The sequence below is a fragment of the Catharus ustulatus genome, chromosome 6, assembly GCF_009819885.2.
Source record: "Catharus ustulatus isolate bCatUst1 chromosome 6, bCatUst1.pri.v2, whole genome shotgun sequence".
NCBI lineage: Eukaryota > Metazoa > Chordata > Aves > Passeriformes > Turdidae > Catharus > Catharus ustulatus.
The window spans coordinates 46,715,347-46,738,973 of record NC_046226.1 but is presented as its reverse complement, the minus strand read 5'-3'; the positions used below and the strand labels follow the sequence as shown (position 1 = coordinate 46,738,973).

Genomic DNA, 23,627 nt, shown 5'->3' with positions numbered 1-23,627 from the left:
AGACACTCATCAATATGAATGGCAATATATGATCAATTCTATTCCATGAATACCTAGAACAGATTAATAGCTAAAGCTACAGTGAACAACAACTATTTGGGGGAACAAGGTGTCCAAGGTGATTATATGCATGCACTGTGATAACATGAGTTTTTTTCTATCTTCTACCAGTTTTTAAGCCATGTATAATTTTTATTCCTGCAGATTGACTGAGCAAGTTGGTATGTATCTAAACTATGAGGAGGCTTTAGAAATGTACAAGACACTAACTTGTCTATGTCAGAGGTGGAGAGTTCAAAATAAAAAGAAAAAAATCTGAGCCAAATTTCACAAGCATTTGAATGCAGTGATCTGTTTCACAGTCCTCTCCTGAGACCAGTCTGTAAACAAGTGTGACTCATTCCAAACTCAGACAAATTCAGCCCTGTGGATTTTTTTGGGGGTGCAATGTAAACACACAAACAACTTTTACCCATTCTGGACTTATTCAGAAACAAAAATAGAAAAGATAGCTTAGCACCACTTAGCTCTGGGTTTCCTCTTCATCAGAGCTATCCTACAACAAAGACAAATACCGAGCTGTGATCTAGCTCCTTGCAGAAAGCTTTTTAAAAATTATCCTTGAAGAGCTAATTGCAATACATAAGCTACCATTCCAAATATCATTTGAAGTCCTGCTGATGCCCAAGAAAACGAAAGAAATAGAACAGACTGATACTTCTTTTCTAATCAGATTAATGCCTACTCTCTATGTTACTAACATTGAAGTGATGTGTCTAGTCTCCAACCACAGCACAATGAAAGCATGAAATCTACTCACCTCATAAGATTCATTAGGGAAAATAGTACAGGTTTTTTTAGGAGTGGTTGGTGTTAGACTTGTAGTTGAACTTGAGCCATTAACTGGAGGAGTTGCACTGTGTGTAGAACTTCCTGTAGTGGTGACTGCAGTTGATGTTGCAGTAGTCCCAGATGTAGTAGTTGAGCTAGGGGGGAGGGTTTTGAAGGTGGTGGAGGTGGTGGTTGCATTGATTGTGATAACAGTAGTCGTGGTGGTTCCTGAAGTGGTGGTAAAGCTTTCTGTTGGAGTAGTACCAGAAGTGGTGGTTGACACAGGGCTGGTTGATGCAGGTGATGTTGTTGGAGTAGTACCAGAAGTGGTGGTTGACACAGGGCTGGTTGATGCAGGTGATGTTGTTGGAGTAGTACCAGAAGTGGTGGTTGACACAGGGCTGGTTGATGCAGGTGATGTTGTTGGAGTAGTAACAGTTGCAGAGGTTGTACTCGGGGTACTTATTTCTGTTCCTACTGTGGTGGTAGGGGGAGTGGACACTGAGGGTGTGGGTCCTGAAGTGGTGGTCTTGGTGGTTGATGTTATTCCAGTGAATGGGGTTGTTGATATTGGTGGTGGTGTTCCTGTAGTGCTGCTTGGTCCTGAGGTTGTGGTGGTGCCAGGGCCAGAAGTGGTGGTAGGTGATCCTGTTGGAGGGCTTGTGGTACTAGTGGTAGTGCTCCCATGGTAAGGTGTTACTGGTGTGGTGCTGGTGGATGATGGGGGTGTGGGGCCTGAAGTGGTGGTCTTGGTGGCTGTTGTTGTTTCAGTGACTTCAGAGGTGGTAGATGTCACTGGGCTTGTTGACACTGGTGATGTTGACTGTTGACTAGTGGTGCTTGCAGTAGACGTACTTATTTCTGTAGTTCTTGTTGTTGGCAGCGGGGTAGTTGAAGGAGTAACTGGAGTGTTTGTTGGCGTCTCTGGTGTTGTGGTACCCTCTTTAAGACAGGGAGAAAACAGAGTATTTTAAGTAGGGAAATTGCATTTTCTTCCTAATGCCATCTCATTTTCTACTAAGCATATGTAGTTCAACAAGCCTAAGCATAAGGTCTTCAGATAGAAATAAAGTAGAAATTGTTTTATTAATGGTTTATGCATCACTGAGGGATTATTAACAAAATCTCCTACATCTTGCATAGGAGGCTTTATCAACAATCAGTGTCAAAGGGAATATCTCCTGCAGTGCTTAAACTTTATATTGCAGAGAAGAGTTCAGCAGTCCTAGATCCAGGGGAATCCACTGACTAGATCAATGAACTCTGGTTAATAGTGTATTGCTGTCATACTATATTCTATGGAAAGACCATTATTGGGTCTGTGCTGCTTCGTGGTGGTTCATACCACCATTGATTATGCTCAGAGTCATTTGATTCTACAGAAATAGAGCAGTTGCTAGAGCAGACTGTGTTCCATTTCTGATGCCCAGGCCATTAAGACTCATACACAAGCTATTTTGGGATGCTACAAACCCCAAATACACTTTTCTGCTTTTTAACATGGCCAGTTTTCACTATTGTTGCTAATGGAGACTCCTTCAAAATTGTTTTTGATTAGGATGTTAGAAAGTGTTCATGATGCTCACAGGCCAGCCTCAGAGCCATCTATTTGTGCTTTTATAGCATGATATAAGTGACACATAGTAGAGAGAGAAGCACTGTGTACATAAGAGTGCAGTAATAATGCTAGAGGCATTAAAATACACTGGTTCTGTGCAGGCAGCCCACAAGGACAGTCCTTCAATGAAAACTAATTCATGTTTGAGTGAGGACAGGCAAACTCCTTCAGGTACTTCATGTCCTTTAAAAGAGGCAGATGAACGGGGACAGTAGGGGATATGGCATTGCTGCTGAAAGGTTAGCTGGGATGTTTCTGAAATATAATCAACTACATTAGTGCAGAGTATAGAAACTAAACCACATGTTAAACCCCACTTTCTAAAACCAGCAAATGATATGAAACCCTGGGAATTACTTATTGGTTCTGTGGGTGGGCCCGATGCAGTTATAGTGATAATATTTTCAGGAGTTGAGACGGTTGATGTTGTTGTTTCAGGAACAGTGGTTGTTGTGCGCGGAGGGCTGGTGGTGGTGGTGGTGGGAGTCTCCGGTGGTGTAGGAGTGGGTGTCGATTTTGGTGTGCTCGGTGTGGATGAAGATGGGGCTGTTAGAAACAGCAGGGACAGAGAAAACAGACAAAGGCACAAAGGCATTAGTGGGAGTCAGTGTGAACTGAACAGAAGCTGCACGAGGCAGCTGCCACAGAGCAGCTAAGGTGGGTCAGCCCACCTTTAGCACCAGCCCTTCCTTTCTGGCCCCAAAAAGCATATATTTGAAATCCATGCATACAGAGGGTCATGGTCCTTCCCTCTGAGCAATGAAATGTGTTGGAAGTTTGAAGAAAATCACAGTCTGTAGAGTGAAACTCTTCCCAAAAGCATATCCATCATTCCTACATCTATACCAGCTGACAAGCATTAGCACTAATAGGGCAAAGGAACAGGAGAGAGGGAAGAAGATCTACACAGTTATGTCCAATCAGTGCTTAAAATGCCAGTACCAAAACCCAAAGCCATGCCACAATTGCACGTATGTCCTGTTCTGGCTGAGGGAGAAGGTTCAACAGAAAAAAATGTAAGATTTCCCATCAGTTTAAGATCTCTATAAGCTGAGCATCAGCATGAAACACCTCCTCTGAGCCTTTTTGAGTGAGGAAAGACAAGATTTTTACCCTAGGACTCCAAAGTCTTGCTCCTTCTTAAATAGTCAGATGAAAGGCAAGTTTTAAGCAAAGGTTGCTCCAGGGAGGCTCTGCAGTTACACCCATCCCTGATCCCACTGAGAGGCACAATTTGAGGTGCTCATGTACCTTCAGGACAACCACAGGAAGGGAACAAACAACAGCACAGACCAGAGAATTACCTGGAGTTGGTAGGGTGGTGGTGTATGTTGGTGTTGGTGAGGATGTGCTTGAAGTAGTTAAAGTGGGTGTTGGTGTTGATCCAGTAACAGTGGTTGTACTGATCGGAGGGCTGGTGCTGGTGGGAGTTTCTGGTGTCGAGGGAGTTGTTGATTTTGGTGTGCTCGGTGTGGACGAAGATGGGGCTGTTAGAAACAGCAGGGACAGAGAAAACAGACAAAGGCACAAAGCAATGAGTGGGATTCAACAGGAACTGAACAAAAGCTGTGCATGAGGCAGCTGGCACAGACATAGACAGGTCTAAGAGCCCACCCTTAGCATATAAAGGTCCCTAGCCCCAGCCCTCCCTTTCTGGCCCCAGAAAGGTGACTCCTTGACATCCATGCACAGAGATGGTCATGGCCCTCCTTCCCTGGTGAAGAAACTGGAGATGGCTCTGGAAGGTGCTTCTCAAAAAATCAGAGAAACCTCCCAATAGGTAAGAGATGAGAAGGAGTAATTATTTGGATCTGGCTGGGGCTTTTTATCTCTGTGTCATTACCTAGAACACCTCACTAAATCCTGGAGCAAGAGCTGAGAGTGGAATATGCAGTCCAGGAATGAAGCATGTACAGGAGTAGGTATCTGTCTGATTGGCATGTGGTGTTCCCAATGTCACCCTGATAAAGGATATCCCAGCATACTCGTGGATCTGGTCACCCAAAGGCTACAATTCATGGTTTGATGTAGTATGAAGAGTGAAACTTCTCCCAAAAGCATGTCAGGGGAATTCTTCCTCTCTATATTTATAACCTCTGAAAACCTTTAGCATAGACAGGCAAAGGAGTAGGAGAGAAAGGGAACAATGTCTGCAAAGCTGTTCCAAAAGACCGTCTAAAATGCCACTATCACTAACTTAAACCCCACTCCAACTACACATCAGGGGTTCAGTGACTACATTCTGCCAAGAAGAACGAATTCTGAAGAACGAAGTTCAACAGTAACAAAGCAAGATTTCCTGTCAGTTCAGCATCTGTGTAAGCTGGGCACTAGGATGAAAAGCCTCCTTGGAGACTGTTGAATCAGGGAAGCCAAGACCTTCTCCTCATCACTCCTGAATCCTTCTTCCTTCTGAAATAGCCAGCCCAAAAGGCCAGTTTTGGGCATAGGGCATTAACTAGAATGCCCAATAGTTATTCCTCCCATCCTGAAGACCTTCATTACAACCACAGGAAGGCAACGTAGAAAGCACAAAACACAAAAGTACCTGGAGTTGGTAGGGTGGTGGTGTATGTTGGTGTTGGTGAGGATGTGCTTGAAGTAGTTAAAGTGGGTGTTGGTGTTGATCCAGTAACAGTGGTGGTACTGATTGGAGGGCTGGTGCTGGTGGTGGTGGGAGTCCCCGGTGTCGAGGGAGTCGTTGATTTTGGTGTGCTCGGTGTGGACGAAGATGGGGCTGTTAGAAACAGCAGGGACAGAGAAAACAGGTACAAAGCAATGAGTGGGACTCAATGTGAACTGAACAGAAGCTGCACATGAGGCAGCTGGCAAAGGGCTAGAGAGTCTAGCCACCCTTAACACTGCAAAGGTCCCTAGCAGCAGCCCTTCCTTTCTGGCCCAGAAAGAAAACTCATTGACTTCCATGTGCAGAGATGATTCTTTCCTAGTGAAGAGATTTGGGATGGTTCTGGATGGTGCTTGTCAGAAGATTATAGACCTACCAGTAGGTAAGAGATGAGGAGGAGTAATGCTTTGGATTTGGTTGTGGCTTTCTGTATCTGCCTCATTACCTAATCACCTGGCTAACTCATGGAGTAAGAGCTGAGGGGAACCTGTGGTCCAGGAATGGATCATGCACCAGAATATGTTTCTGCCTGACAGTCATATGATTTTCCCAATGTCACCCTGATAAAGGACATCACAGATAGTGATCTCTATGGTCATAGTGGATCTCTACAGTGAGCCAAAGACCACAGTTCACTGCAAGAGGTAGTATGTAGCCAAAAGTGTGGTAGGGGAATCCTTCCTTTCTACATCTATATCCACTGACAAGCATTAGCACAGACACCACCAAGAAGGAGGAGAGAGGGAAAAATATCTATACTGACGTTTTAGCTGAGTCTAAAATAGTGCCTAAAATGCCAGTGCCAAAAACCAAAGTCACTGTCCAGATGCATGTCATTGACTATATTCTGCCTAGCTGAAGGACATGGTCAAACAGCTAAAAAAGCAACATTTTCCATCAGTTCAGTATGTCTTAACTGGGCAGTCAGACGAAATACCTCCTCGGAGCATTGTTGCATCAAGAAAGACAAAACCTTTTTCCCGGGACCCCTGTAACCTCATCACTTTTGAAACAGCCCAAATAAACTTTGGGCAGAACTCATTTCCTCGAATTCCCAAAATTTACACATCCCTGATCCCACACAGAGCCACAAATGGATGTACTCACAGACCTTCATTACTCCCTTGGCAAGACCAAAAATGATAAAAGAACCAGAGAAATTTTTGTTGGTTCAGTGGTTAGAGGCAGAGGGGTTTTTATGGGAATTACTAGCGTTGGAAACGTACTTCCAGGAGTTGAGATGGTTGTTGTTGATCGAGAAACAGTGGTTGTTGTGCTCGGAGGGCTGGTGGTAGTAGTGGGAGTCTCTGGTGATGAGGGAGTGGTTGTTGATTTTGGCGTGCTTGGTGTGGATGGAGGTGTTGCTGTTGGAAAGAGCAGGGACAGAGAAAACAAAGACACAAATGCATGAGTGGACTCAATATGAACTCAACAGAAGCTGTGCATGAGGCAGCTGGCACAGAGCTAGAGAGGTCAGGCCACTCTTAGCACAGCAAAGATCCCTAGAATGAGTCCTTCCTTTCTGCCCCTGGAGATCAAACTCCTTGAAATTTGTGCACATGCAGGGTCATAGCCCTCCGCTCCTAGCAAAGACACTGGGAATGGTGCTGGAAGGTGCTTTGCACAAAATCAGAAGGACCTACCAATAGGTAAGAGATGAGAAGGAGTAATTATTTGGCTCTAGCTGGGGCTTTCTATCTCTGCCCCATTATCTAGAAGACCTCACTAAATCCTGGGGTAAGAGATGAGAGGGGAAACTGTGATCAGGGAAGGAAGCATGCACAGGACTATGTTCCTCCCTGATTGGCTTGCGGTTTTCTGATGTCAAGAGTTCCCAGAGTACTAGTGAATCTTGTCAGGCAAAGACCACAGTTCACAGAAAGTCACAGTTTGCAGAGTAAGACACTTTCCAAGAACATTGCAGAGGAATGTTTCCTTCCTACATCTCTAATACCTGAGAAACATTAGTATTGACATGACAAAGGAGCAGAAGAGAAGGAAGGAAGTCCACACATCTGTGCCTACAGAGAGCTTAAAATACAAGTGTCACAAAATCAAGCCCCACTCCATTACACTCCATGTGTCCACTGACGCCACTCTGACCAGCTGAAAGACAAAGTCCAACAGCACCAGAAGCCACTAAGTTGTTCTTTCTTCTGAAACAGAGCTGAAGGGCCAGCTGTGGGCAAAGGCTGCAGCAGGGGCTGTCATGAATTTAAACCCATTCTTGATGTCATACAGGAAAAAAAAATGAAGTGTTCGCAGACCCTCAGTACTCCCAAAGGCAAAGAACATACAAGACTACAAAAACTTAGAAGTACCTGGAGTTGGTAGAGTGCTGGTGTATGTTGGTGTGGGAGATGATGTGCTAGAAGTAGTTGAGGTGGGTGTTGGTGATCCAATACCAGTAGTGGTTGTGGTTGGAGACTGGGTGGTGGTGGTGGTGATGGTGGTGGTAGTGGTACCAGGAGTCTGCGGTGATGTGGTTGGCAGTTCTGGTGTAGTGGATGCTACACTTGGGGTGACTGTCAGAAATAGCAGGAACAGAGAAAACAAACAAATGGACAAAGGAATGAGTGGGATTCAATGTGAACTCACCAGAAGCTGCACATTTGGCAGCTGCCACAGACCTAGAGAGATCAGCCCACCCTTAGAACAATAAAGGTCTCTAGCACCAGCCCTTCCTTTTTGACCCCAAAACGCAGAATCCTTAAAAGCCATACACACACAGGGTCACAGACCTCCATGCCCAGTGAATATACTGGGGGGAGTGATGGAAGGTGCTGTTCACAAAATCAGAGATCTACCAACAGGGAACAGAGGAGGACGAACAATGCTTTTCATCTACTGGGGACTTTCTATCTGTGCTTCATTACCTGAGCACCTCACTAACTCATGGAGTAAGAGCTGAGATGGGAATCTGTGGGCAGGGAAGGATGTATGCACAGTACCAGGAGGATCAATATCTCCACAGGAGAGGAGGACATAGGCTCCAGTGTCCTCCTTCCTTCTGAAACAACCAGCCCAAGGGCCACCTTTGGGCAAAGGCCATTTCAGGGGATACACAGCAATTAGTCCAGTCTCAGATCCCATAGAGAGGCACAGAGGGAGGTGCACACAGACCTTCAATTCCCCACAGCAAGGAAACACATGAGAGCACAGATCAGAGAAGTACCTGGAGTTGGTGTGGTGATGGTGTATGTTGGTGTGGGCGTGGATGAGCTTGAAGTAGTTGAAATGGGTGTTGTTGAGACAGGAACAGTTGGCGTTGTCTGTGAGGTGCTGCCACTGGTGGTGGTGGTATTGGGGGGCAACGTGGTGGTGGTGGTGGTGGTGGTGGTAGGGGTGGTACTGCTGGGAGTCTCCTCTCTTGTTGGCGTTGGAGAGATTGTTGATATTGGAGTGGACACCCTGCTCGTTGTGGATGAAGCCGTGGAAGGTGTGGTGCTCGGGGTGGGAGATGGAAAACACTCTGGGCGGTTGGGGGTGCAGCAGACACTGATCTCATAGTTGAGGCAGACTGGAATTAGTGCTACACCTCCTGGCTTCTGAACTGAATTGTTACAGATGAGCCCTACATCAACACTACATTCCACTTTCTGCCCTAAATCTGCAATAGGAATGTTAGGGAATTTCTCTGCTCGGCATGAAATATTCTCCACTTTTGCACACTCCCAGGAGGGGTATTTCTGCCCAATGTTCTCAAAGGTTTCGTAGTCACCACTGTTCTTGTCGGAACCATTTGGGTAACTCACATCAATCCAGTCCGTCCAGATGCACTCACAGCCTGGGAGGTGACAACAAGATGGACAATTAGAAACAGACAGGACAGAGACAACAATGCAGGGCACCAGCTCACACTCTGGTGGTGCCTTGGACATTCCCTGCATTCAACAGTGCCCCTCAGGCTGCTACTCAGACAACACTGGCCATAAGAAAGCTCAGTGGTGTGGCCAGTCCTCTCCTTATTGGCCCTACAAACCACTCCAGGCCCAAATAAAAACACACATAATGATGAGTTCTGTGTGTGCCCACCACAGATGGGCCACATTCCTTTGTATGGACCTGTGTCCAAAGAAACACTTGCATAAGACTGACACAGGTGGCAGAGTGGGACTAAGCAGAGACTCCTGCCACTCTCAACTTCTCAGACCATGCACAGCCCCTCAATATCTCATGGAGAAACTAAGCTTTGGGAAGGCACACCACCACAGGAAAAGCAGGCAACAGCACACATACTGTTGACAAAGGCTCAGCTGCTTCTCAGCAGAACATGCATCTCTGGAGACAAACAACAACAGGAATGCTGGAAGAATCCAGTTGCCCAGAGTTTGGGTCTGCCAAAAAGGGAAATCTGTATTCTGAAAACATTCCCCAAACTCTGCCAGCAATAGCCTGGGATGCTTCCTACAGCTCAAAGAACTGGTAAGTAGCAGCAATATCCACAGAGACAAAATAGGAGAGAAAGGGAAGAAGATCTGCACAGCTGTGCCCAAACAGAGCCTGAAATGCCACCGCCACCAACTTTAGCCCTACTCCAACTGCACACCTTGCCTCAAAGGACATTATACCCAGCTGAAGAACAAAGTCCAATAGCAGCAAAAGCAAGATTCCCATCACTTCAGAAGCTGACTAAGCTGGGCACAAGTATGAAATACCTACTTGGAGCACTGTTGAGTCAGGGAAGACAACACCTTCTCCCAAGGACCCCTAAATACTTGCTTCGGATGAAATAGGCCAAAAAGGCCAGCTTTAGCCACAGGTTGCCCAGAAGTTATAGCCATCCCTGGTCCCACCCAGAGACTCAAATGGAAGTGCTCATGGACCTTTACTACTCCCCACAACAAGGACACAAATAACAACAGAGCAAGAGAATTCTCTGTTGCTACTGTAGTTGGAGGCACAGGGCTTTTAGCAGGAATTATTTGGTTTTGGAACATACCTGGGGGGGGCGTTGTTGTAACAGTTGTTGTTGTCGTTGGTCCACTGGTTGTGGTGGTGGGAGAGGTAGTGGTGCTGGTGGGTGTGGTGGTAGTTGTACCGGTGGTCGTGGTGGGAGTCTCTGGTGATGAGGAAATGGTTGACAATTCCGTTGTAGGGGATGCTGTGCTCTCTGTGTGTGTGATAAACAGCAGGGACAGAGAAAAAAGACAAAGGCACAAGTGGCACTCAGTGTGAAATGAACAAATGAACAGAATCTGGGCATGAGGCAGCTGCCACAGACCTGGAGAGACCAGCCAACCCTAACAGAACAAAGACCCATAGCACCAACCCTTCCTTTCTGGCCCTAGACAGCAGAATCCTGGACATGCATGCACAAAGACAGTCACGGCCCTCCTTGCCTTGTGAAGAGACTGCAGACGATTGTGGAAGGTGCTTCTCCCAAAATAAGAATGACCAAGCAAGAGGTGAGGAGGAGTAATGCTTTGTATCTGGCTGGGGCCTTCTACCTCTGCCTCAATATCTAAAGACCTTCCTAAATTCTGGGGCAAGAGCTGAGAGGGTAATGTGTGGTTTGAGTACAAAGTACACACATGAATATGTTCCTTCCTCATTTTCATAAGAGTTCCACTGATTCAAGTGAGCCCTCTGAAGGGCTTTCCAGAGGAGTAGTGAATCTCATCAGCCAATGACCACACTTCAGAGGAAGTGACAGTCTGCAGACTGAGACTGTTCCCAAAAGCCTGCTTCCTACATCTATAAACACTGGCATCCACTAGCACTGACACTGCAAAGGAAGCGCTTTCTTGGAACACTGTTGAGACAGGGAAGACAACACCTTCTCCCAAGGACCCCTAAATCTTTGTTCCTGATGAAATAGCCAGGTCAAAAAGACCAACTTTGGGCACATGACATTTCGTAGTATGCCCAGAAGTTATAGCCATCCCTAATCCCATCCAGAGTCTCAAATGGAGGTGCTCATGGACCTTTACTACTCCCCACAACAAGGACACAAATAACAACAGAGCAAGAGAATTCTCTGTTGCGACTGTAGTTGGAGGCACAGGGCTTTTAACAGGAATTATTTGGTTTTGGATCATACCTGTGGTGGTTGTTGTTGCAATAGTTGTTGTCGTTGGTCCACTGGTTGTGGTGGTGGGAGAGGTAGTGGTGCTGGTGGGTGTGGTGGTAGTTGTACCGGTGGTTGTGGTGGGAGTCTCTGGTGATGAGGAAATGGTTGACAATTCCGTTGTAGGGGATGCTGTGCTCTCTGTGTGTGTTATAAACAGCAGGGACAGAGAAAACAGACAAAGGCACAAGTGGCACTCAGTGTGAAATGAACAAATGAACAGAGTCTGGGCATGAGGCAGCTGCCACAGACCTGGAGAGACCAGCCAACCCTAACAGAACAAAGACCCATAGCACCAACACTTCCTTTCTGGCCCTAGACAGCAGAATCCTGGACATGCATGCACAAAGACAGTCACGGCCCTCCTTGCCTTGTGAAGAGACTGCAGACGGTTGTGGAAGGTGCTTCTCCCAAAATAAGAATGACCAAGCATGGGGTGAGGAGGAGTAATGCTTTGTATCTGGCTGGGGCCTTCTATCTCTGCCTCAATATCTAAAGACCTTCCACAATTCTGGGGCAAGAGCTGAGAGGGGAATGTGTGGTTTGAGTACAAAGTACACACATGAATATGTTCCTTCCTCATTTTCATAAGAGTTCCACTGATTCAACGTGAGCCCTCTGAAGGGCTTTCCAGAGGAGTAGTGAATCTCATCAGCCAATGACCACACTTCAGAGGAAGTGACAGTCTGCAGACTGAGACTGTTCCCAAAAGTCTGCTTCCTACATCTATAAACACTGGCATCCACTAGCACTGACATTGCAAAGGAAGTGCTTCCTTGGAACACTGTTGAGTCAGGGAAGACAACACCTTCTCCCAAGGACCCCTAAATCTTTGTTCCTGATGAAATAGCCAGGTCAAAAAGACCAACTTTGGGCACATGTCATTTCCTAGTATGCCCAGAAGTTATAGCCATCCCTGAACCCATCCAGAGCCTCAAATGGAGGTGCTCATGGACCTTTACTACTCCCCACAACAAGGACACAAATGACAACAGAGCAAGAGAATTCTCTGTTGCGACTGTAGTTGGAGGCACAGGGCTTTTAGCAGGAATCATTTGGTTTTGGATCATACCTGTGGTGGTTGTTGTTGAAACAGTTGTTGTCGTTGGTCCACTGGTTGTGGTGGTGGGAGAGGTAGTGGTGCTGGTGGGTGTGGTGGTAGTTGTACCGGTGGTCGTGGTGGGAGTCTCTGGTGATGAGGAAATGGTTGGCAATTCCGTTGTAGAGGATGTTGTGCTCTCTGTGTGTGCTATAAACAGCAGGGACAGAGAAAACAGACAAAGGCACAAGTGGCACTCAGTGTGAAATGAACAAATGAACAGAATCTGGGCCTGAGGCAGCTGCCACAGACCTGGAGAGACCAGCCAACCCTAACAGAACAAAGACCCATAGCACCAACACTTCCTTTCTGGCCCTAGACAGCAGAATCCTGGACATGCATGCACAAAGACAGTCACGGCCCTCCTTGCCTTGTGAAGAGACTGCAGACGGTTGTGGAAGGTGCTTCTCCCAAAATAAGAATGACCAAGCAAGAGGTGAGGAGGAGTAATGCTTTGTATCTGGCTGGGGCCTTCTATCTCTGCCTCAATATCTAAAGACCTTCCTAAAATCTGGGGCAAGAGCTGAGAGGGGAATGTGTGGTTTGAGTACAAAGTACACACATGAATATGTTCCTTCCTCATTTTCATAAGAGTTCCACTGATTCAAGTGAGCCCTCTGAAGGGCTTTCCAGAGGAGTAGTGAATCTCATCAGCCAATGACCACACGTCAGAGGAAGTGACAGTCTGCAGACTGAGACTGTTCCCAAAAGCCTGCTTCCTACACCTATAAACACTGGCATCCACTAGCACTGACATTGCAAAGGAAGTGCTTCCTTGGAACACTGTTGAGTCAGGGAAGACAACACCTTCTCCCAAGGACCCCTAAATCTTTGTTCCTGATGAAATAGCCAGGTCAAAAAGGCCAACTTTGGGCACATGTCATTTCCTAGTATGCCCAGAAGTTATAGCCATCCCTGAACCCATCCAGAGCCTCAAATGGAGGTGCTCATGGACCTTTACTACTCCCCACAACAAGGACACAAATAACAACAGAGCAAGAGAATTCTCTGTTGTTACTGTAATTGGAGGCACAGGGCTTTTAGCAGGAATCATTTGGTTTTGGATCATACCTGTGGTGGTTGTTGTTGCAACAGTTGTTGTCGTTGGTCCACTGGTTGTGGTGGTGGGAGAGGTAGTGGTGCTGGTGGGTGTGGTGGTAGTTGTACCGGTGGTCGTGGTGGGAGTCTCTGGTGATGAGGAAATGGTTGGCAATTCCGTTGTAGAGGATGTTGTGCTCTCTGTGTGTGCTATAAACAGCAGGGACAGAGAAAACAGACAAAGGCACAAGTGGCACTCAGTGTGAAATGAACAAATGAACAGAATCTGGGCCTGAGGCAGCTGCCACAGACCTGGAGAGACCAGCCAACCCTAACACAACAAAGACCCATAGCACCAACACTTCCTTTCTGGCCCTAGACAGCAGAATCCTGGACATGCATGCACAAAGACAGTCACGGCCCTCCTTGCCTTGTGAAGAGACTGCAGACGGTTGTGGAAGGTGCTTCTCCCAAAATAAGAATGACCAAGCAAGAGGTGAGGAGGAGTAATGCTTTGTATCTGGCTGGGGCCTTCTATCTCTGCCTCAATATCTAAAGACCTTCCACAATTCTGGGGCAAGATCTGAGAGGGTAATATGTGTTTTGAGTACAAAGTACACACATGAATACGTTCCTTCCTCATTTTCATAAGAGTTCCACTGATTCAAGTGAGCCCTCAGAAGGGCTTTCCAGAGGAGTAGTGAATCTCATCAGCCAATGACCACACTTCAGAGGAAGTGACAGTCTGCAGACTGAGACTGTTCCCAAAAGCCCGCTTCCTACATCTATAAACACTGGCATCCACTAGCACTGACATTGCAAAGGAAGTGCTTCCTTGGAACACTGTTGAGTCAGGGAAGACAACACCTTCTCCCAAGGACCACTAAATCTTTGTTCCTGATGAAATAGCCAGGTCAAAAAGACCAACTTTGGGCACATGTCATTTCCTAGTATGCCCAGAAGTTATAGCCATCCCTGAACCCATCCAGAGCCTCAAATGGAGGTGCTCATGGACCTTCACTACTCCCCACAACAAGGACACAAATAACAACAGAGTAAGAGAATTCTCTGTTGCGACTGTAGTTGGAGGCACAGGGCTTTTAGCAGGAATCATTTGGTTTTGGATCATACCTGTGGTGGTTGTTGTTGCAACAGTTGTTGTCGTTGGTCCACTGGTTGTGGTGGTGGGAGAGGTAGTGGTGCTGGTGGGTGTGGTGGTAGTTGTACCGGTGGTCGTGGTGGGAGTCTCTGGTGATGAGGAAATGGTTGGCAATTCCGTTGTAGAGGATGTTGTGCTCTCTGTGTGTGTTATAAACAACAGGGACAGAGAAAACAGACAAAGGCACAAGTGGCACTCAGTGTGAAATGAACAAATGAACAGAATCTGGGCCTGAGGCAGCTGCCACAGACCTGGAGAGACCAGCCAACCCTAACACAACAAAGACCCATAGCACCAACCCTTCCTTTCTGGCCCTAGACAGCAGAATCCTGGACATGCATGCACAAAGACAGTCACGGCCCTCCTTGCCTTGTGAAGAGACTGCAGACGGTTGTGGAAGGTGCTTCTCCCAAAATAAGAATGACCAAGCAAGAGGTGAGGAGGAGTAATGCTTTGTATCTGGCTGGGGCCTTCTATCTCTGCCTCAATATCTAAAGACCTTCCTAAAATCTGGGGCAAGAGCTGAGAGGGGAATGTGTGGTTTGAGTACAAAGTACACACATGAATATGTTCCTTCCTCATTTTCATAAGAGTTCCACTGATTCAACGTGAGCCCTCTGAAGGGCTTTCCAGAGGAGTAGTGAATCTCATCAGCCAATGACCACACGTCAGAGGAAGTGACAGTCTGCAGACTGAGACTGTTCCCAAAAGCCCACTTCCTACATCTATAAACACTGGCATCCACTAGCACTGACATTGCAAAGGAAGTGCTTCCTTGGTACACTGTTGAGTCAGGGAAGACAACACCTTCTCCCAAGGACCCCTAAATCTTTGTTCCTGATGAAATAGCCAGGTCAAAAAGACCAACTTTGGGCACATGACATTTCCTAGTATGCCCAGAAGTTATAGCCATCCCTGAACCCATCCAGAGCCTCAAATGGAGGTGCTCATGGACCTTTACTACTCCCCACAACAAGGACACAAATGACAACAGAGTAAGAGAATTCTCTGTTGCGACTGTAGTTGGAGGCACAGGGCTTTTAGCAGGAATCATTTGGTTTTGGATCATACCTGTGCTGGTTGTTGTTGTAACAGTTGTTGTTGTTGTTGGTCCTCCTGTGGTGGTAGTGGTAGTGGGAGGGGTCGTGCTGATCGGTGTTGTGGTAGTTGTAGTGGTGGTCGGGGTGGGAGATGGAAAACACTCTGGGTAGTTGGGGGTGCAGCAGACACTGATCTCGTAGTTGAGGCAGACTGGCATTGGAATTATACCTCCTATTGGTTGATCTTTGTTGTTACAGATGAGCCCTACATCTACACTACATTCCACTTTCTGCCCTAAATCTGCAATAGGAATGTTAGGGAATTTCTGTGCTCGGCATGAAATATTCTCAACTTTTGCACACTCCCAGGAGGGGTATTTCTGCCCAATGTTCTCAAAGGTTTCGTAGTCACCACTGTTCTTGTCGGAACCATTTGGGTAACTCACATCAATCCAGTCCGTCCAGATGCACTCACAGCCTGGGAGGTGACAACAAGATGGACAATTAGAAACAGACAGGACAGAGACAACAATGCAGGGCACCAGCTCACACAATGGTGGTGCCTTGGACATTCCCTGCATTCAACAGTGCCCCTCAGGCTGCTACTCAGACAACACTGGCCATAAGAAAGCTCAGTGGTGTGGCCAGTCCTCTCCTTCTTGGCCCTACAAACCACTCCAGGCCCAAATTGGGATACACACATTGATGAGTTCTGTGTGTGCCCACCACAGATGGGCCACATTCCTTTGTATGGACCTGTGTGCAAAGAAACACTCGCATAAGACTGACACAGGTGGCAGAGTGGGACTAAGCAGAGACTCCTGCCACTCTCAACTTCTCAGACCATGCACAGCCCCTCAATATCTCATGGAGAAACTAAGCTTTGGGAAGGCAGCCCACCACAGGAAAAGCAGGCAACAGGACACATGCTGCTGACAAAGGCTCAGCTGCTTCTCAGCAGAACATGGATCACTGGAGACAAACATCAACAGGAATGCTGGAAGAATCCAGTTGCCCACAGATTGTATCTGTCAAAAAAGGGCAATCTGTATTCTGAAACCATTCCCCAAACTCTGCCAGCAATAGCCATGGATGCTTCCTACACCTCAAACAGCTGGTAAGCAGCAGCAATATCCACAGAGAGAAAATAGGAGAGAAAGGGAAGAAGGTCTGCACAGCTGTGCCCAAACAGAGCCTGAAATGCCACCGCCACCAACTTTAGCCCTACTCCAATTGCACACCTTGCCTCCAATGACATTATACCCAGCTGAATGACAAAGTCCAATAGCAGCAAAAGCAACATTCTCATCACTTCAGTAGCTATCTAAGACGGGCACAAGCATGAAATATCTGCTTGGAGCACTGTTGAGTCAGGGAAGACAACACCTTCTCCCAAGGACCCCTAAATACTTGTTTCGGATGAAATAGGCCAAAAAGGCCAGCTTTATCCACAGGTTGCCCAGAAGTTATAGCCATCCCAGATCCGACCCAGAGACTGAAATGGAGGTGCTCATGGACCTTTACTACTCCCCACAACAAGGACACAAATGACAACAGAGTAAGAGAATTCGTTGTTAGCACTGTAGTTGGAGGCAAAGGGCTTTTAGCAGGAATTATTTGGTTTTGGAACATACCTGGGGGGGGTGTTGTTGGAACAGTCGTCGTTGGTCCACTGGTTGTGGTGGTGGGAGAGGTAGTGGTGCTGGTGGGTGTGGTGGTAGTTGTACCGGTGGTCGTGGTGGGAGTCTCTGGTGATGAGGAAATGGTTGGCAATTCCGTTGTAGAGGATGTTGTGCTCTCTGTGTGTGTTATAAACAGCAGGGACAGAGAAAACAGACAAAGGCACAAGTGGCACTCAGTGTGAAATGAACAAATGAACAGAATCTGGGCATGAGGCAGCTGCCACAGACCTGGAGAGACCAGCCAACCCTAACAGAACAAAGACCCATAGCACCAACCCTTCCTTTCTGGTCCTAGACAGCAGAATCCTGGACATGCATGCACAAAGACAGTCTTGGCCCTCCTTGCCTTGTGAAGAGACTGCAGACGGTTGTGGAAGGTGCTTCTCCCAAAATAAGAATGACCAAGCAAGAGGTGAGGAGGAGTAATGCTTTGTATCTGGTTAGAGGCCTTCTATCTCTGCCTCAATATCTAAAGACCTTCCTAAAATCTGGGGCAAGAGCTGAGAGGGGAATGTGTGGTTTGAGTACAAAGTACACACATGAATATGTTCCTTCCTCATTTTCATAAGAGTTCCACTGATTCAAGTGAGCCCTCTGAAGGGCTTCCCAGAGGAGCAGTGAATCTCATCAGCCAATGACCACACGTCAGAGGAAGTGACAGTCTGCAGACTGAGACTGTTCCCAAAAGCCTGCTTCCTACACCTACAAACACTGGCATCCACTAGCACTGACATTGCAAAGGAAGTGCTTCCTTGGAACACTGTTGAGTCAGGGAAGAAAACACCTTCTCCCAAGGACCTCTAAATCTTTGTTCCTGATGAAATAGCCAGGTCAAAAAGGCCAACTTTGGGCACATGACATTTCCTTAGTATGCCCAGAAGTTATAGCCATCCCTGAACCCATCCAGAGCCTCAAATGGAGGTGCTCATGGACCTTTACTACTCCCCACAACAAGGACACAAATGACAACAGAGCAAGAGAATTCTCTGTTGCGACTGTAGTTGGAGGCACAGGGCTTTTAGCAGGAATCATTTGGTTTTGGATCATACCTGTGGTGGTTGTTGTTGAAACAGTTGTTGTCGTTGTTCCACTGGTTGTGGTGGTGGGAGAGGTAGTGGTGCTGGTGGGTGTGGTGGTAGTTGTACCGGTGGTTGTGGTGGGAGTCTCTGGTGATGAGGAAATGGTTGGCAATTCCGTTGTAGGGGATGCTGTGCTCTCTGTGTGTGTTATAAACAGCAGGGAGAGAGAAAACAGACAAAGGCACAAGTGGCACTCAATGTGAAATGAACAAATGAACAGAATCTGGGCATGAGGCAGCTGCCACAGACCTGGAGAGACCAGCCAACCCTAACAGAACAAAGACCCATAGCACCAAGTCTTCCTTTCTGGCCCTAGACAGCAGAATCCTGGACATCCATGCACAAAGACAGTCACGGCCCTCCTTGCCTTGTGAAGAGACTGCAGACGGTTGTGGAAGGTGCTTCTCCCAAAATAAGAATGACCAAGCATGGGGTGAGGAGGAGTAATGCTTTGTATCTGGCTGGGGCCTTCTATCTCTGCCTCAATATCTAAACACCTTCCTAAATTCTGGGGCAAGAGCTGAGAGGGGAATGTGTGGTTTGAGTACAAAGTACACACATGAATATGTTCCTTCCTCATTTTCATAAGAGTTCCACTGATTCAAGTGAGCCCTCTGAAGGGCTTTCCAGAGGAGTAGTGAATCGCATCAGCCAATGACCACACTTCAGAGGAAGTGACAATCTGCAGACTGAGACTGTTCCCAAAAGCCTGCTTCCTACACCTATAAACACTGGCATCCACTAGCACTGACATTGCAAAGGAAGTGCTTCCTTGGAACACTGTTGAGTCAGGGAAGAAAACACCTTCTCCCAAGGACCCCTAAATCTTTGTTCCTGATGAAATAGCCAGGTCAAAAAGACCAACTTTGGGCACATGACATTTCCTAGTATGCCCAGAAGTTATAGCCATCCCGGAACCCATCCAGAGCCTCAAATGGAGGTGCTCATGGACCCTTACTACTCCCCACAACAAGGACACAAATAACAACAGAGTAAGAGAATTCTCTGTTGCGACTGTAGTTGGAGGCACAGGGCTTTTAACAGGAATTATTTGGTTTTGGATCATACCTGTGGTGGTTGTTGTTGCAACAGTTGTTGTCGTTGGTCCACTGGTTGTGGTGGTGGGAGAGGTAGTGGTGCTGGTGGGTGTGGTGGTAGTTGTACCGGTGGTTGTGGTGGGAGTCTCTGGTGATGAGGAAATGGTTGGCAATTCCGTTGTAGAGGATGTTGTGCTCTCTGTGTGTGTTATAAACAGCAGGGACAGAGAAAACAGACAAAGGCACAAGTGGCACTCAGTGTGAAATGAACAAATGAACAGAATCTGGGCATGAGGCAGCTGCCACAGACCTGGAGAGACCAGCCAACCCTAACAGAACAAAGACCCATAGCACCAACCCTTCCTTTCTGGCCCTAGACAGCAGAATCCTGGACATCCATGCACAAAGACAGTCACGGCCCTCCTTGCCTTGTGAAGAGACTGCAGACGGTTGTGGAAGGTGCTTCTCCCAAAATAAGAATGACCAAGCAAGAGGTGAGGAGGAGTAATGCTTTGTATCTGGCTGGGGCCTTCTATCCCTGCCTCAATATCTAAAGACCTTCCTAAAATCTGGGGCAAGAGTTGAGAGGGGAATGTGTGGTTTGAGTACAAAGTACACACATGAATATGTTCCTTCCTCATTTTCATAAGAGTTCCACTGATTCAAGTGAGCCCTCTGAAGGGCTTCCCAGAGGAGCAGTGAATCTCATCAGCCAATGACCACACTTCAGAGGAAGTGACAGTCTGCAGACTGAGACTGTTCCCAAAAGCCTGCTTCCTACACCTACAAACACTGGCATCCACTAGCACTGACATTGCAAAGGAAGTGCTTCCTTGGAACACTGTTGAGTCAGGGAAGAAAACACCTTCTCCCAAGGACCCCTAAATCTTTGTTCCTGATGAAATAGCCAGGTCAAAAAGGCCAACTTTGGGCACATGACATTTCCTTAGTATGCCCAGAAGTTATAGCCATCCCTGAACCCATCCAGAGCCTCAAATGGAGGTGCTCATGGACCTTTACTACTCCCCACAACAAGGACACAAATGACAACAGAGCAAGAGAATTCTCTGTTGCGACTGTAGTTGGAGGCACAGGGCTTTTAGCAGGAATCATTTGGTTTTGGATCATACCTGTGGTGGTTGTTGTTGAAACAGTTGTTGTCGTTGGTCCACTGGTTGTGGTGGTGGGAGAGGTAGTGGTGCTGGTGGGTGTGGTGGTAGTTGTACCGGTGGTTGTGGTGGGAGTCTCTGGTGATGAGGAAATGGTTGGCAATTCCGTTGTAGAGGATGTTGTGCTCTCTGTGTGTGTTATAAACAGCAGGGACAGAGAAAACAGACAAAGGCACAAGTGGCACTCAATGTGAAATGAACAAATGAACAGAATCTGGGCATGAGGCAGCTGCCACAGACCTGGAGAGACCAGCCAACCCTAACAGAACAAAGACCCATAGCACCAACCCTTCCTTTCTGGCCTTAGACAGCAGAATCCTGGACATGCATGCACAAAGACAGTCACGGCCCTCCTTGCCTTGTGAAGAGACTGCAGACGGTTGTGGAAGGTGCTTCTCCCAAAATAAGAATGACCAAGCAAGAGGTGAGGAGGAGTAATGCTTTGTATCTGGCTGGGGCCTTCTATCCCTGCCTCAATATCTAAAGACCTTCCAGAATTCTGGGGCAAGAGTTGAGAGGGGAATGTGTGGTTTGAGTACAAAGTACACACATGAATATGTTCCTTCCTCATTTTCATAAGAGTTCCACTGATTCAAGTGAGCCCTCTGAAGGGCTTTCCAGAGGAGTAGTGAATCTCATCAGCCATTGACCACACTTCAGAGGAAGTGACAGTCTGCAGACTGAGACTGTTCCCAAAAGCCCGCTTCCTACATCTATAAACACTGGCATCCACTAGCACTGACATTGCAAAGGAAGTGCTTCCTTGGAACACTGTTGAGTCAGGGAAGACAACACCTTCTCCCAAGGACCCCTAAATCTTTGTTCCTGATGAAATAGCCAGGTCAAAAAGACCAACTTTGGGCACATGACATTTCCTAGTATGCCCAGAAGTTATAGCCATCCCTGAACCCATCCAGAGCCTCAAATGGAGGTGCTCATGGACCTTTACTACTCCCCACAACAAGGACACAAATGACAACAGAGCAAGAGAATTCTCTGTTGTTACTGTAGTTGGAGGCACAGGGCTTTTAGCTGGAATCATTTGGTTTTGGATCATACCTGTGGTGGTTGTTGTTGCAACAGTTGTTGTTGTCGTTGGTCCTCCTGTGGTAGTAGTGGTAGTGGGAGGGGTGGTTCTGGTGGTTGTGGTGGTAGTTGTAGTGGTGGTCGGGGTGGGAGATGGAAAACACTCTGGGCGGTTGGGGGTGCAGCAGACACTGATCTCATAGTTGAGGCAGACTGGAATTAGTGCTACCCCTCCTGGCTTCTGAACTGAATTGTTACAGATGAGCCCTACATCAACACTACATTCCACTTTCTGCCCTAAATCTGCAATAGGAATGTTAGGGAATTTCTCTGCTCGGCATGAAATATTCTCAACTTTTGCACACTCCCAGGAGGGGTATTTCTGCCCAATGTTCTCAAAGGTTTCGTAGTCACCACTGTTCTTGTCGGAACCATTTGGGTAACTCACATCAATCCAGTCCGTCCAGACGCACTCACAGCCTGGGAGGTGACAACAAGATGGACAATTAGAAACAGACAGGACAGAGACAACATTGCCGGGCACCAGTTCACACAATGGTGGTGCCTTGGACATTCCCTGCATTCAACAGTGCCCCTCAGGCTGCTACTCAGACAACACTGGCCATAAGAAAGTTCAGTGGTGTGGCCAGTCCTCTCCTTCTTGGCCCTACAAACCACTCCAGGCCCAAAATGGGATACACATATTGATGAGTTCTGTGTGTGCCCACCACAGATGGGCCACATTCCTCTGTATGGACCTGTGTGCAAAGAAACACTCGCATAAGACCGACATAGGTGGCAGAGTGGGACTAAGCAGAGACTCCTGCCACTCTCAACTTCTCAGACCATGCACAGCATCTCAATATCTCATGGAGACATTAAGCACTGGGAAGGTACCCCACCACAGGAAAAGCAGGCAACAGGACACATGCTGCTGACAAAGGCTCAACTCCTTCTCAGCAGAACATGGATCACAGGAGACAAACATCAACAGGAATGTTGCAAGAATCCAGTTGCCCAGAGCTTGTATCTGTCAAAAATGGCAATCTGCATTCTGAAACCATTCCCCAAACTCTGCCAGCAATAGCCATGGATGCTTCCTACAGCTCAAACAGCTGGTAAGCAGCAGCAATATCCACAGAGACAAAATAGGAAAGGGAAGAAGGTCTGCACAGCTGTGCCCAAACAGAGCCTGAAATGCTCTGCCACCAGCTTTAGCCCTACTCCAATTGCACACCTTGCCTCCAATGACATTATACCCAGCTGAATGACAAAGTCCAATAGCAGCAAAAGCAACATTCTCATCACTTCAGTAGCTATCTAAGCTGGGCACAAGCATGAAATACCTCCTTAGAGCACTGTTGAGTCAGGGAAGACAACACCTTCTCCCAAGGACCCCTAAATACTTGTTTCGGATGAAATAGGCCAAAAAGGCCAGTTTTACCCACAGATTGCCCAGAGGCTACAGCCATCCCTAATCCCATCCAGAGACTCAAATGGAGGTGCTCATGGACCTTTACTACTCCCCACAACAAGGACACAAATGACAACAGAGCAAGAGAATTCTTTGTTAGTACTGTAGTTGGAGGCACAGGGCTTTTAGCAGGAATTATTTATTTTAGGATCATACCTGGGGGGGTTGGTGTTGGAACAGTTGTCGTTGGTCCACTGGTTGTGGTGGTGGGAGAGGTAGTGGTGCTGGTGGGTGTGGTGGTAGTTGTACTGGTGGTCGTGGTGGGAGTCTCTGGTGATGAGGAAATGGTTGGCAATTCCGTTGTAGAGGATGTTGTGCTCTCTGTGTGTGTTATAAACAGCAAGGACAGAGAAAACAGACAAAGGCACAAGTGACACTCAATGTGAAATGAACAAATGAACAGAATCTGGGCATGAGGCAGCTGCCACAGACCTGGAGAGACCAGCCAACCCTAACAGAACAAAGACCCATAGCACCAAGCCTTCCTTTCTGGCCCTAGACAGCAGAATCCTGGACATGCATGCACAAAGACAGTCTTGGCCCTCCTTGCCTTGTGAAGAGACTGCAGACGGTTGTGGAAGGTGCTTCTCCCAAAATAAGAATGACCAAGCAAGAGGTGAGGGGGAGTAATGCTTTTGTATCTGGTTGGGGCCTTCTATCTCTGCCTCAATATCTAAAG

The 23,627-nt window shown here is 47.2% G+C and overlaps 1 protein-coding gene across 1 annotated transcript in view; it reads right to left on the bottom strand.

Annotated features, from left to right (window-relative positions):
- Positions 1-23,627, bottom strand: part of MUC2 (mucin 2, oligomeric mucus/gel-forming) — a 61,218-nt gene that overhangs the window by 11,293 nt on the left and 26,298 nt on the right. The window contains exons 32-51 of the mRNA XM_033062779.1: positions 23,105-23,269; positions 21,408-21,954; positions 20,410-20,577; positions 19,311-19,478; positions 18,213-18,380; positions 17,116-17,280; positions 16,155-16,237; positions 15,513-15,959; positions 14,414-14,581; positions 13,316-13,492; positions 12,218-12,394; positions 11,119-11,286; positions 10,018-10,188; positions 8,251-8,862; positions 7,397-7,600; positions 6,302-6,439; positions 4,998-5,186; positions 3,754-3,936; positions 2,807-2,995; positions 821-1,773 (exon numbers count right to left, since the gene is read on the bottom strand). Of these exons, the coding sequence (XP_032918670.1) occupies positions 821-1,773; positions 2,807-2,995; positions 3,754-3,936; positions 4,998-5,186; positions 6,302-6,439; positions 7,397-7,600; positions 8,251-8,862; positions 10,018-10,188; positions 11,119-11,286; positions 12,218-12,394; positions 13,316-13,492; positions 14,414-14,581; positions 15,513-15,959; positions 16,155-16,237; positions 17,116-17,280; positions 18,213-18,380; positions 19,311-19,478; positions 20,410-20,577; positions 21,408-21,954; positions 23,105-23,269 (5,240 nt within the window). The remainder of the gene's footprint in view (positions 1-820; positions 1,774-2,806; positions 2,996-3,753; positions 3,937-4,997; positions 5,187-6,301; positions 6,440-7,396; positions 7,601-8,250; positions 8,863-10,017; positions 10,189-11,118; positions 11,287-12,217; positions 12,395-13,315; positions 13,493-14,413; positions 14,582-15,512; positions 15,960-16,154; positions 16,238-17,115; positions 17,281-18,212; positions 18,381-19,310; positions 19,479-20,409; positions 20,578-21,407; positions 21,955-23,104; positions 23,270-23,627) is intronic.